General features: G+C 35.8%; 1 protein-coding gene across 1 annotated transcript in view; it reads left to right on the forward strand.

The window, feature by feature from the left end:
* Positions 1 to 14,403, forward strand: part of NIPBL (NIPBL cohesin loading factor) — an 82,201-nt gene that overhangs the window by 37,137 nt on the left and 30,661 nt on the right. Inside the window, exon 10 of the mRNA XM_088534390.1 lies at positions 11,186 to 11,368. Coding sequence (XP_088390516.1) covers positions 11,186 to 11,368 — 183 coding nt within the window. The remainder of the gene's footprint in view (positions 1 to 11,185; positions 11,369 to 14,403) is intronic.

The raw sequence follows: 14,403 nt of genomic DNA on the forward strand, positions 1-14,403 counted from the left end.
GCTACTGTAACTGTCTTTGCAAATGTCAGGTTACTTACCAGTCAAGGGTTGTTTTATTTTTTAGTTTTAGACTATAGATAACTATGCATTGCAAGTTCTTACACTGCACGTTTATTAGAGTTGGTGTGTTCCAAAATAAACAGATAGGTAGCAAAGGAGAGGATTTCAGGTTTATACAGGATTATTTTTGAAGACATGGTTGCAGATATTCCTCATTGCTTAAGAATTTGAGATTATTTTTTCTTTTCTTGAAAGGTTATTTAATGAGGGATGATGTAGGAATCATCTTTGTGAATGTATAACATATTTATGTGCAAACATGATGGCTGTCATTTAAGTAATTTATTGTGATAGATCTGTGTCTGCTAACCAGATTGTGATTGACTCTGGGACTTGTAATGATTTAGCAGTTCAAGGTGAATGTCACTTTTATAAAGTGTCAGCTTCCCTGTTAAATATTTTCCATTTATCCTGAAAATACAAATATTTTATTTTCCTCTGAGGCTCAGATCAGGCAAGATTTGAATTTCTAACAATAATTGGTTTCTAGAATTAGACATAAGATTATTACACCTCTGAAATCACCTAAATTTGAAGATTTCAAATAAAACCTTTATGCTCCTGACAGAGAATATTGAAAGTTTTCTTATGGTTTTCAGCACTACTCTTCAAAAGATAGCCTTTGAATTCACACCATTTGTTGTGCAGAAAATTTATAGAAGTTTGATCACCCTTTGAGCTGTGTACAGTGCGAGTATACTTTCTGAATTATTAAAATACATTTTTTTCTGTAATTTGCTTTGTCTGCAGTTGTTATACAGTTTATTTTAATAATGACTAATGGTTTTAATGACTTCTGTAATCGGCATAACTAGTAGCTGCGTCACACAAGCAATGTGCTCATTTTGAACTCAGTTTTATAATTTCTGCAAAGTTTTTGTTTATTTTGTGTTTGCAAAAGTCATATGTGTCTTCCCCGCTACCTGGAGTATATTTTTCAGGGGAAAAACATTTTAAATGTAGTATCAGTCTCTCTTACTATTGTATCTTGGATAAGATTCTTGCAATGTTATTTGAAATAGGTTTCATGCAGAGAATTGTATAATTACATTTCACTTACAAATCAAGTTTTAGGTGTTCAACCAGGCATATTCTGGAGAAATTGTCTTTATCTTTGGATTATTCATGTGTATTTCTAGTTTTACATTTCTTGTCTAGTTTCTTCATGAATTACTTACTACTTTTTAAGATATATTATACTGTATAATTGGGTGAACTAAAGTGTTTCTAAAAGCTTCCTAACTCATATAGATATCTGTTCGTAAGCCAAAGTCTGTTTGACAAGAACTGACCATCTGATACTGAAAAGATCCATGTCATTCTTCCAAAACCATCCTCCCTCCAATTGAAGGGAGTATGCTGTTTGTAGTGTTCCTCTGTTACTTAGAAAATTTCTATGACTAGGAAATGTAATTTTCATAAACATTCTATATTTATTTCATCCAACATCTCTTATTAGATAGTAGCAAACTTTTTCTAGTGTTGCCTTTAGTATCTCCATCCTACTTTTTCCATTCCTGTTGTTCCATGTAGCTTAGTATATTTTGTTTTTTTTTTCCTTTGTTATCTCTTTGTATTCCTTGTTCTTCATTTTTCCTTTTTCATCCCTCCATTCCTGAAGGGAATATCTTTTACTAGCATTGTTACATGCAAATACGTTGGTTTAGCTTTCATACAGTTTAACATAGTTTTAGTTCTTCATCTAGTTCAAAACACCATTTAGGCATTGGGAGGGACTTAGGATATTTTATGTGCACTTTTAAAAAAGATAAAATAAATGCTTCGTATAATGAAAGTCTGTACTACTTTTAATAATATTTTTGAAAATCATATCTTTACTGGGTACATGGATAAGCTTTGCATGGTACGATAACAAGACAAAAAAACCTTTAATTAAAATTTTATACTTAAGTTTGAAAATTTGTTAAGATATTGTATGACTAGGAAGATAGCCACTGACTGTAGTGTTATAGAGACTGGCAGAAGGAAGACATTACTAAAGCAAACCTTCATTTTTTAAATCTACAACGTAAATTTCAGAAAGATTTTGCATTTGTACAAATTTTTAGCTAACGTGTGACTGCTAAGATCGAATCATCCTCACAGTTCCTTTGATGTTTACAGGGAAGAAGCAACATTTTTCTCTTGCCGTTGGTCCTTCTGCATTTCTCTGAAAGATGCGCTGTAGCTCAGAGGAAAGTTGCAGCAATTCTTTTTGCGGCGTTTTTATTGAGTGGTCGTGTGAAGTCTTGTGGCCTCTTTTCCCAAGTTGGAATGAAGTGTAACACACTTTTATTCATTTTTTTAAAACATCTATAAATGCCTTATTGTGCTTTTATTGGAAATTTGTGTTGCGGAAACCTCCCTGGAACTTTTCCATACTTTATGTTTCTGCCTGCAGTGGTGAGGTCATTTATTTGCTATACTTCCTTTGCAGAGCTTCAGTGAGTACTTCCAGGCTGCAGCTGATGGCTGTAGTGCTCAGCTACCTTGAAACGAGAACTGCCCCTTGGTTTCAGTAACTTGTTCTGACCATGACAGGAACTGTAATTGTCTGCCTGTGTGTGGAGTTGGTTTGTATGTGTTTGCAAGACTGAGTTTTCAAAGCAAGCTCCCTATATGTAATGCAAGTTTTATTTCTTGGATAACTGTTTTCTTTTTTTTTCTTTTTTTCTTTTTTTTTTTAAGATTTGTATAGAAATATCTTTTGAGTTTTCAAATGTCACCTAAAAAGACTTTGTGGTGTTTAAAAAAATATATATAAATTGAAGAAACTAATGTCCAGTGCTTATCCTTCATAGCGTAGGCTGTTGTTATAGGATTTAATTATCTGTATATTACAGAACTTAAAGCACGGGTTTTCATAGCTCCCTATGAGTCTTCCTAACAACACTCTCCTGCCACGTTCTGAAATTTGAATACCAATACTCTGTATTCTCAAAGCTGCTCTCTGTACGTATTTTTATAGGAAGCTAAAGATTTTGCTGTAACTTACTAGCCCTTAGTATCATAGTGTTAATACAGTGCTTCTAGATTTGCTGTTCTATTCTTGTGTGTTTCTTTTTAAATTCCAATTTAATTATTTGGAACATATAATACACTAGGTCTCTCCGCACTTAAATTGGAAGCAGTCTCCCTTGTGAAGCAAAGCGAGTGAATCGGTGAGGTGCGCAGCTTCCAAGGATGGCAAGAAAGGGAATTTTCCAGGACATACACAACTGTATCCCGGTCCTGGTGGCTCGGTGAGACCGCTTGTGCCTCACTTGTGCCTCTTCCCACTGTCTCCGCGCAGCACAGCAAAACTACTCCTGTAGCTGCTTCCTACTTCCTTCCTGTTATTTCTTTTTCTGTGATATTATTGACTACCTCTATGGAACTTAACTAGACTAGAACAGGAGAGCAGTCTGGTATCTAAAGATATTTTGGGTTTACATCCAATGTATCTGTTAGATATTTTAGTATATACTTTGTCCACTTATTCCTATTTACTTTTTTTTCCCCTCTCCTCCCGGTACTGTGAACAGGATCATTTCAAAAATATTCCAGACATCCTTTAATCAAAAGCTAAAAAGAAATTCTTTCTAATTTGTTAAATCCAATAGTCCAGAATGACTTTAGTTCTTAAGCATGCTTTTCATCAGAAAAAATCATTTCTACTTACAGGGATGGTGCATCCAACGCCCAGGAGTTTGTTTCGTACTGCCTGGGAGGTTTTGGTATTGATTTTTCAGAAGTAGATGTTGGATAAACATCTTACGTTAATATCTGCTAGGCATTCAGCAGATGCCTACTGGTGTCCTTTCTTGTCTTGATCTGTTATCTTCACAAGAGTAATTTTACACGTCTGGAGGCTGCATAAGTTCTCTCTCACTCTCATGTTTGCCACTTCGGTGAATGTTCTGGCGCTTGTCCTGTGGATAGGAAGAGTGATCCTCACACATTGCACATCTGGTTCTTAACACTGGCCTGAACTTAGTTATCTTATGCGTTGGCTCATCTGAAATATGATGCTATTTCTATTTAGAGATTTATGGAGATAAAGGAGTGCTTTCTTAATTAGTTTACTTTTGAAAAATAACTTTGGCAACTGTAAGTGATAGAATTTAATAATCAATTTTTTCAGAGCAATCAGGCCTTTTGTTGAAATCTGAAACTGTTTGGTTCTTGGGCTTTGATGCTCAGTTAAGTTCCTCTTTGTTTATCAGAAAAGCTTCATCAAAATTATGTTGTATAAATAATCTATGAAAATGCATTGTGACATACACAAGTGAGGGCCAGTAATTTATCTGACATTACAATATGCAATGGAAACTTTGTCAAGGGTCCAAGCATCTAAATACAGATGTTATTTCTTACCTTATTTTCCGGGATATATCAAGAAAAGCATTGGTTTGAATTTTCTTTTAAACAGTAAATTTGATGAAATCCAAATATTTACGGCTGGTAAATTAGCTTTTCTGTTGCTTAAAGTTTTCACCTGTTCTAGGTGACTGTTTTCATCTAAGAAAATTTGAACTATCAGCTTGAAACTTAGAGCTTAATTCTTGTTCATTGATAACGATGAAGATAATAGAAGGGGCAGAGGGCTATTTGTTCTTCAAATTGAAGAATTGTTGTTTCATCAGATAAAGGTTCCTTAAGGATATTCACTGATAAGTATCTTAGAAGAAGCAAACAGTGGAGTAGCTTCCTGTGATGATATTTTGAATACTAAAGACCAAGAATTTTTCCATGATAGCATAAGGTAAAAGCAGAACTTTTTGATGACCTGAAAGTCAGAAATCACATTTAAATCACTGTGTGTGTTTGGCTTGTTATCTGCAAAGATCTTGCTTATATTTTATTGCCTATATAGGAGCTTTTCTACTATGAGCAGAGTAAAGACAAAATGACTCCGTTGAGCTGTGGTTTAATTTTTATTTAGTTAAAGTCTTTCTTCTTAGGTGAGGCTTCTTGGCTGAAATTTTAGTTTTTAAATACTGTATCTTTAAAATGCTTTTCAAAACTAGTCTGCTCCAGCATCATTTTAAAGATTCATAAAGATGAAAGTGGGAGAATAGCAATAAGAAGTAGAAGAGCTTGTGGGTATGGCTGCTGCAGCAGTTGGGTAGCGAGCTAATGATTGATGCCCACACTTTGCAAGCTCTGATGCTCCGTGGCAGCCCTCGCAGAGTGTGCGCTGGGTGTGTTCCCTGCTCCCTGCCTGGACCCTCCAGTGTGCTCTGTGAAAACCTTTTCCCTAAGTCAAATTATGATCTCAATTTCTAAGAATATTTTGAAGTACTTCTGATTCTTTTCTGCGTCATCATGGGCAATGATGACCTCTTCTGTGGCATGCAATTGTTTATTCAGTGTCCATATTCTGTCTTCTCTGACCCGCCATCCTGACTGTGTCCCCTTCTCAAGGCCAGAGCCAGGGTCTGGAATATAAATAAGGAATCGGAACCTCTCCTCCTAGAGCCAAAATCTGGGAACCTTCCTCTTTTGATTCTTTTTCCAAAATGTCTTCTTGCCCATCTATGAGCAGGATTTGTGGAATCTTAGAGGACATGCTTCATTCTAACATTCGTTTTTTCCCCTCTTTCCAATCACTTTGCAATGCAGAATCCTGTGTGCCCAGTTGCTTGCGTGGTGGTTTCTGAGGCGGTCTGAGCCTCCCACACTTTCTGAGGTGTGTGCATGTGTGTGAGTTTGTGTGATCTGAGCTCAGGAGTTATCTCTGCTTGTACACAGTGAGGATAAGGAGCTAGAGAGAGGGCTTTCAGCCTGGTTATAGGATATGTCTGTGTACCCTTCCACAAACTCTTAAGGCAGAGAATGGGGGAGCAAAGATAAAAGCCGCCAATACAGATGGACTACTTGTCAGGTTTGGTTTTGGTCTATATTAACTTTGAATGGGTGTTCCTCAGCTGATGATGTGTCAATTAGGTGAAAGTGAGACCTCTGTGTTATGAGCGTATGGACCTTCACTGTGCTTTGAATTTCTTTGGGTAAAGCTGATGGGCAAGAGGCTCCATTCCCCCAGACAAGAGTGAACTCTGTGTGTCCTATAAAGGAAACACCACAGGTGACAATACTGAATCTGTGGGTGCGAGATAGGGACACAGTGATGGCCAGAACGTTTTAAGGTTAAGGACAGAATATCCTAGATCCAATATAGGTTATGTATGGGAAAGGATATCCTTAGATTTGCACCGTGAGGGGTGTTTGAAAGTCCAGCTTTCCCAGGCAACCTGGTCATCACTCACAGGTCACGTGGCCCTTCTCCGTACATGCCGAAGGGCTGCTATACTGTAAGAATGCTTAACGACTTTAAAACATCTCTGTAAAGTGGGGAAGTACTTTTATCTTCACTCTTATCTTTCAGCTCTCCATCTAAAAGAGAAATTTATCTGCCTGAGTAGTTTTAGTACACTTAAGCTGTGACTCTGGCCTGTTGTAGTTACAACACAACTATCCAACAAGAAAGGAGACACTCTTGTTGTAGAATAAGAATGTATTTCATTTGATGTAGTACAGAGAGTTTGAAGGTTGTTTGAGATAAGCTAGGAAAGAAAAAATAATGACTTGAGAAAGTTAGACAGTAATCTAGCGATAGATAAGGGTGCTAAATTTAACCCAGCTTCAATTCTTACTATAACCACTGAGACATCCTCATTGTTAATGTTCAGAGAGGACATCTGAGGAGGATGAGCTGTACCTCTGTGGAGTGACAGGTCATACAGGTAACGGCTTCTGTGGCTAAAAAAAAATCTGTAAATACTTGCAGATTACAGCTCCTCTCATTTGAGAAGGGCAAAATTAAGCTGTAATCCACAAGTATTGTTTTTAACGTCAAAATGAACAAGTGATGAGTGGTTAATCTTCAAATTTCTGAATATGAAAAGATGGAAAGTCAAGTTTTGTGTCCCCTCCACAAAAACAAGTAGCACTGTTCCCTCTTACACCCTTGCATGCTATTTCATATAATGTCTTGGCATTTAGGAAGTCTTTCGTTTTAAAATGAAAGGTATTACAGTTATAAAATTTCGTTAACTTTATATAGTTTTCCTTATTACAAAGTATTAGCCCACAGAAATGGAAAATATATCATATGGTAGTAGCTTGTACAAAGCTTCATGAACATAAAGCTTTCTGATTTCAAAATGAACTATAGAGTTTGTTTTTTTGTTTTTGTTTTTCTTCAAGAGCTTGTTCAGATGTTCATTTGCCTCTATAGATTCATGTGTAAACAGGTTATTTTGTTCTCACAAGCATCTTGAAGTAACTATATATAAACAAACTGACACATGCCTTAGGGATCGCTTCTGTTGTAGTGACTGTCCCTTACAGCTGTGGAGGTGACAGTTCGGAGTGTAGGCTCCCAGATGTGCTTGAGTCTCGATGGCCGGTTAATTCTTAGAAAATTGCACCAAATTGTAAACTCTTTTTCCAACTTTGAAAAAGTAAAGATAAAGCACTGCTGACAAAAGTATAAAGTTAGAGTAGGTTTCAGTTTCATGGCAGGAACCAGTTCTCTGACTCTGGAAAGCTGACTTAAGTGTCAGTAAATATATCATCCCCCTTTCCATACTTGCTTGTTTGAAGCTGTCACATCAAGCCAGATGAAAATAATCTGACTGTGCTGACTGTTGTATTGAAGAAGCTGTACTGTTCATACTGAATGAATGGAATAAAAGTCAATAACGATGCTACTTTTTTTTTTTTTCTGTTCAACTCATCTTGAAGGCATTCTTGTGTTGGATGCATCTTCCTGAAGCAGGGACATTTATTTAGCTTTCAAATTCAAAGCAATGTGGTTTTTGTATCCCTCTAATGATTAGGTTTTGCATAAATATTAGATAAAGTTAAAGGCTGTTCTTCAAACTTGAAACAACATGCATAGGAAGTGACTCTGAACCTTTTGAATCAGCTCTCTGCCCTGTGATTTTTTTCTTGTACAGTACACGAAGAGGGGAATAGTTATATCCACTAGAGATTTATAGAAATTTTCCTACTATACAGGACAAAACATTTTGGAAAGCTTTCCAGATTAAAATAGAACACGGGGAGAGGCTTATAGCCTAATTAATTTTTAGCTGAGGAGTTTCTTGTTTGATTTTTGTACTGTAATACATTTTGTGAAGAATTGCACAGTAAGAAAAAAGTATCTTGGCAGTCATCGGGCATTCAGTAACAGCTTGAGCTTCTTCATTATTTTCTCTAAGAAACCTGTTGAGCAATCATACTACAGCAACAACTTCTTCCTGCAAGCAAGAAATATTTCAGTCGTGCAATAGATCTGGACAGTACTGAAGAAGAAATGGTTGTTCACGTATGGCAGTTCTTCGAGATGAGTTGTTCTTAGTGCTATTCTGAGACTTACCCTTCGGTTTCACTGATGTGTGGAGTATATTGATGTTGAGATTCTTTGCAGTGGAACAAAGATTGGGTTAGGATGGTGGTTTTCTCCCTTTTTGGAGTTGAGATTTGAGAATATGTGTTAATGTTGCCTGAAGAACACTGATGTCTATAGACTGTTTCAAGCATATCATGTGTGCCCATCACATGTTGCAAAAATAGTTATTTCATTGATGAGGACAGCTTTTCCAAAAGCTAAGTTTACTGGAACACATTCTTGCTAACTTGTGGAGTAAATTTTTAATGAAGTTACTTTCTCCTTTGCTATTAAACAGGCCATATGAAGTAAGGAGAATGTAACTGCATAAAATCAAGACAAGAATCATGGATAGAAAGTCTTAGCAAACTTAACAAACAATTAGAAAAACTGAACATGCCACCATACATGCTTTTTGTAAATACTGTCAGATGGTTTTAGGTTTTATATCCTTTTAAACTTTTTGAGAAGTAACCCTGCAACTTGAAGAGAAATTAGCATGGGTTTTATAACCTAGTTTGTTGCCATATGACCAGATTCTTATGAATAACTGGATCCTCTATAGTCTTGGTATATCCCTGTGAATAAACAAAATTTCATATTTTATAATAAATGAATTTTCTAAAAGAAAGATCTTAGTAATATGTTACTAGAGAGGGAGGAGTGGGTCGCCCTGACTCAGTATAACATTAAAAAAAAAAAATTAACAACATCTTGGCTGGAGTCCCAGAGTATGTAATATTCCAGAGTTACTTTTAGAAGGATAGAGAATCCTTTCCCGTGTACGTCTGAGTTGTGGATATGTGTGCCATCATGTCTAACTCCTTTGCATTGCATGAGGGAAACTCTTTTTAGAATTGGTTATTTGCAGTCCTCAGCACCTAAGGAAACCATGCATGCAGCAGAGTTGCTGTAGGTAATGTGAATGAAACAGAAACTGCAAAGTAGAGAACTTTATAATAATTCTGTTTGTTCTCTTTTCTGCTATTACTCTATTGAATAAAAAAAAAGAAAAACTATACATATTCTCCAAATGGGAAAATAAAAATGGGAAAGATTATAGTCTCATCTTAAATATATGTCTGTGGAGAGAGTAGTTCAAGTAACTTTTTGAACTGGATAATTTTACCAATCATTCTATTTTAAAACTTGTTTCTCCTAATAGAGTGGGAAAGGTTTGAGATGTGTTTACAGTAGGTTGTTATGTATCCAGGTTTAAAACATATCTATTGATATGTATGTATTGAATATAAGCAAATTTCATTCCTTTACTCAGAGCTGCTTTTTGCCATATCATTATTTGACCCAATTTCCTGTAGGTTTCAAGCTCTATGAGTGTTTGTTTATTTCAGTGAATTTGCTCAGGCTGCATAAAATTGAGCGTGTGTGTTAGAGAAACATGGTCAGAGGCCCTTTGGCGAGTGCTCTGCATCTGAGGAAACTGTCTCTAAGCACTTCCCTTGGGTCTGGGGTGGATGAAAGCTAACTCCAGAAGCTGAATAGTCCTTCTAAGAGACCTGGATGGCTAATGCAGGGACATCACCAGTCTGCTGCAGCGAGACAACTTCCAGATTATTAGGCAAATTTGGTGTTCAACTCCTAAAAGGAAATAAATAAGACTGACCACAGGTGGAGGTGAAGCACAGAGACAAGGTGTCTTGGGAGATAACTTTTTTTTTTTTTTTGGGAACAGGTGAAGTGAATGCAGCTAAAAATAAATGCAATTAAAAAGAATTCAGAGGATGATATTTTTGCCTTTTTTTTTAATGCAGTAATCTGCAGATGATTTATTCTCTGTCTATAAATTATACATTTTACCTTGGGGAAGGAGAGATAGGCACTTATGATAAAGGTGTTTGTTCTTTTTTGAAAAAGATTAACAGTTCTGTCAGATAATCCTGAAATCTATGTAACAGGCTGTCTGGTAAATAAAGATAAAACTTCAAAACAAACCCCAAAGAAACACTGAACCAATTTGCTGTCACTTACAAAATACTTCATGGTAAATTTTGGAGATCATTAGGAAGACTGACTTTATACAGGGCTAGTATAAATTGCAAAATGTGATGAGAATGGTGAGATGTTGTCTAACCATATGCTTCCGGGGAAAAAGTGATGTTTTCCAGTTTGTTGTTTTTCTCTATTAAACAAAAAACCTTCGACTTCGTTGTATAACAAAATTATGCAAAAATCCTATTATGGAAGTATTAGTAGGAGAAAGAAACGACTTGAAGCAGAGTTGAGATGTCAGCAATTTGGCTTTTATTTAAGGATATTAAGAATATCCTCTACCTACTGGTAAAGGGGAAATTGATGCCGTGCATGCACTAGAGAATATGTTTGGAATGAAGAGAACTATCATGAGATAGAATGAAACCTACACTCTCAGGAAAAAAAAACACTATCGACAGAATGAGAGAAGGAACCGAAATGAGACTAAATTTTTTGAAGTGGAGCAAGGATGTATTTTTACAAAAGAAATGCGCTGATTTGTGTTTGTTCCATTTATATGCTTAATAAAAAGAATTTTCATGGAAGGAGATATATGTGCAATACATTATGTTAATTTATAGATGCAGTGTGACCACTGTATACAACTGTAGAAAGAGCTGTCAAATACATATGTGTATACTTTGCTGTGACATTGTTAGTGGTGGATGTACTGTAAGCAGTTCCTGAGAAAGGAAACTCTTGGGTCCTTTTATTATCTTCAAATTCACATGTATTCTTCTTACTCTCCATTAATAGGTAGCATAGATCAGTCAGTGCTAAAGGAGTTGCCTCCTGAGCTCCTGGCAGAAATTGAATCCACCATGCCACTTTGTGAACGTGTGAAAATGAACAAGCGCAAACGTAGCACAGTTAATGAGAAACCCAAATACGCTGAGATCAGTTCTGATGAAGACAATGACAGTGAAGAAGCTTTTGAATGTAAGTAGAATATAATTCTGTTTCTACTGCCAAAGAAGGTTAATATTTTGCTTTTACCAAAGGCGTGTGTGTGTGTATATATATATATAAATATACATATATATTTTGTCTAACCTAAATCATATATAAACAAGATAAATTTGGTGTCTAGGCAACTACTTGGCCAAGTAACTTTCTTATTAAAAAAAAAAAAAAAAAAAAAGGCACTTAATTACAGTTCACACTCAAGATGAAATTTTCTCTTTACCTTATGGGAAGCCACTGCCTATATCTTTCTTTTTATAGTTGTGCTATGAAATTTTTAACAATCAGATCAAAGGAAATACCATGTGAAGCAGCTCAGAAAATTTATATACAAAGCTATGGAAAGAAAATGTCAATTTAAAATTAAAAATCATTACTTAATTTCATTGGTAAGAAAAGCAAATCAGCCACTCTTGGATCTTTCTGGTGTGATACTTTGAGAATATTATTGTCTAGAAGTTTCTTCAAACATTTTTTTCTAGTGTTTTCCTGGTGTATTGCTGGGTAAACTGCCAGTTACTTCTGATGGATTCTCAGAGTGGCGTTTGCTCCTGATACTGGACTTGAATTAAGTGTTTTCAAAGGAATAGAGAAAGCATGGGTTCAGAATTTTGTGGTGTCATCAGGTAATGAACATGTGTGTTAGGAAAAAAATAAGTTGTTGTATACAGCTAGGTTAAGAAGGGATTTCCTACATGCTATTAAGAATATGGTTAGTTTGTATCCATGGGAATTCAATTAACACTGAAAAGAAACACTTCAGAGTGAATACCTCGTTAACTGTGTTACTTATACAATGCTACAGGAGACGTTGCTGCTGTTAACCTCCAAAAGGAGCTCATTTAATGATTTCTTTTTTTAGTTTAATTTTTTTTTTGCTTTTGCTTGTATAAACTTTATATTGAACATATATCAAACACAAAAAGTTCTTCTTCTTAGACTCCAAAAGAGATTTTATGGTCCTGATTTTTAAGTTCTCCTTTAATTGATATGTAGTATTTCTACATCCATCACATACAAAATTGTAATTGATTTTAGATCTTTCTCAAAGAAGCAGAAAAGAATATCCCTTTTTTGTTTCCTTTTGTTTTAAAATACTGCCAAAATGATGTTGATTTTGCTGTCAGTATGAGATCTTGAGGTGACATTCTGCAGCTCTTAATATGGCAAAGCAGTAATGGTAATTTGCTTCTTTCAGGTTTGTATCTTAAAATCTCTGTTTACTTTGTAACATCCCCTGCTGTTGATATTAGTAAAGAAAAGGGAAATAAAGAGTAAAACAAAATTGCTTAATTTGGTTAGGAAAGGAGAGGATTCTTAGAAATTTCAGGAGCGTCCTAGTAATATAGCCATTAGTGACAGTAGTTGCTGAAATTCTTAAATACAGGAAATTAAGGGGAAAAAATCACAATAATTTTATGCTTCAAGGGACTAGATTCATTATGTCAACTTAAGAGATCCTAACATGTTTCTGAACAACTCAGTGAAGACATCTGCTTTAAAGGGAAATGATATTATCTCTCAAAAGGTACTGCAGAACTGAACTGAAAACAAGAGACAATGTGATGATTTATGTCAAACAAACTAAATAGATTTGTACTGTTATAAAAATACATATTTCATATCTATTTTGTATGACTGAAACTATGCCTTAGAAAAGTATATAAAAAGTGATTGTTGTAGGAGATAAATTTCTTTGAGCAACTCATGAAGATGGGTCAGTGCAAAAAAATAATGATAGGAAATTTAAAATTAGTCAAAGGAAATCCATCTCATACTGTAAATTCTACATGGGTTTTTGCATAAATGCTTGGTAACCTTCAGAAGGAAATTGGATATTTATATTCTGGATATTCTTTATATATGAAATTAATAATTTTTGAAATGTTATTAAAACTGTCTTTTCAGTCAGTCTTAATGACATCAGAATAATACTTGGTAGAGCAGTGATTAGATTCTGAGTAGCTGTTTCTGTGTCCATCTTATTTACCTTGAAGAGCCAACACAATCTGTGTAGTTATGCAGCACTGACAAATGGTTAGTTTAAGTTTCCACTGAAAAGAAATATTGGAAGTTGCCCTTCTCATGAAGTTGTAGCTGGGATCAGCTACAGAATCTGTTCCTCCTAGTTTGATGCTGAAGAAACCAGCGAAAACTGTTATATGTTTCTGAACTAAATAATAAATAAACAAATTTGGTCTGGAAATCACTGAAGGAATGAATAATGATATTTTTTTTAGAATTGCTTTTGGGAACAACAATACTCTGCAATATAATTACTCATTCCTTAGGCCAGTATAACCTCAGGTTCAAAACTTTTTATTTTGATTAGAGTGGAAAAAAATGATTTAGTTTGAGCCTAGAGTGACTACAGCTTATATCCTAGCATGTATGATATCCTCTTTCATATGCTTCTCGGTAAACTGGGGGTTTTAGAAAGGACTATTACAGTTTTGTGTAAGTGCTTGGAGTCAGTTTGCTCAGAAACAACCCAATATACAGTCTCTCAAAACTCAAAGAGAGTTGGATAGAATGCTTAAGGTTGGAAGAGACCCTCTAGAGGTCACCTAGTCCAATCCCCCTGCACATGCAGGGTCACCTAGAGCACGTGGCACAGGACTGCGTCCAAGCAAGTTTGGAAGATCTCCAGAGAAGGAGACTCCACAACTTCTCTTGGCAACCTGTTCCATTGCTCTGTCACCCTCACTGTTAAAAAATTTTTCCTTAAGTTCCTGTGGAACTTTTGATGCTTCTGTTTCTAGCCATTTCCTCTAGTTCTGTCAGTGGCCACCACTTAAAAGAGGCCAGCACCATCCTCCTCACTGCCTCCCTTGAGGTACTTAGATGCACTGATTAAATCCCCTCTCAGGCTTCTCCAGGCTGAACAGGCCCAGCTCCCTCAGCCTCTCCTCATAGGGCAGATGTTCCAGGCCCCTGATCATCCTTGTAGCCCTGCGCTGAACTCTCCCCAGCAGCTCCACATCCCTCTTGTACTGTGGAGCCCAGAACTG

This window comes from Tinamus guttatus, unplaced genomic scaffold, assembly GCF_059628265.1.
Source record: "Tinamus guttatus ecotype Peru unplaced genomic scaffold, ASM5962826v1 Tinamus_guttatus_pri_ptg000549l, whole genome shotgun sequence".
NCBI lineage: Eukaryota > Metazoa > Chordata > Aves > Tinamiformes > Tinamidae > Tinamus > Tinamus guttatus.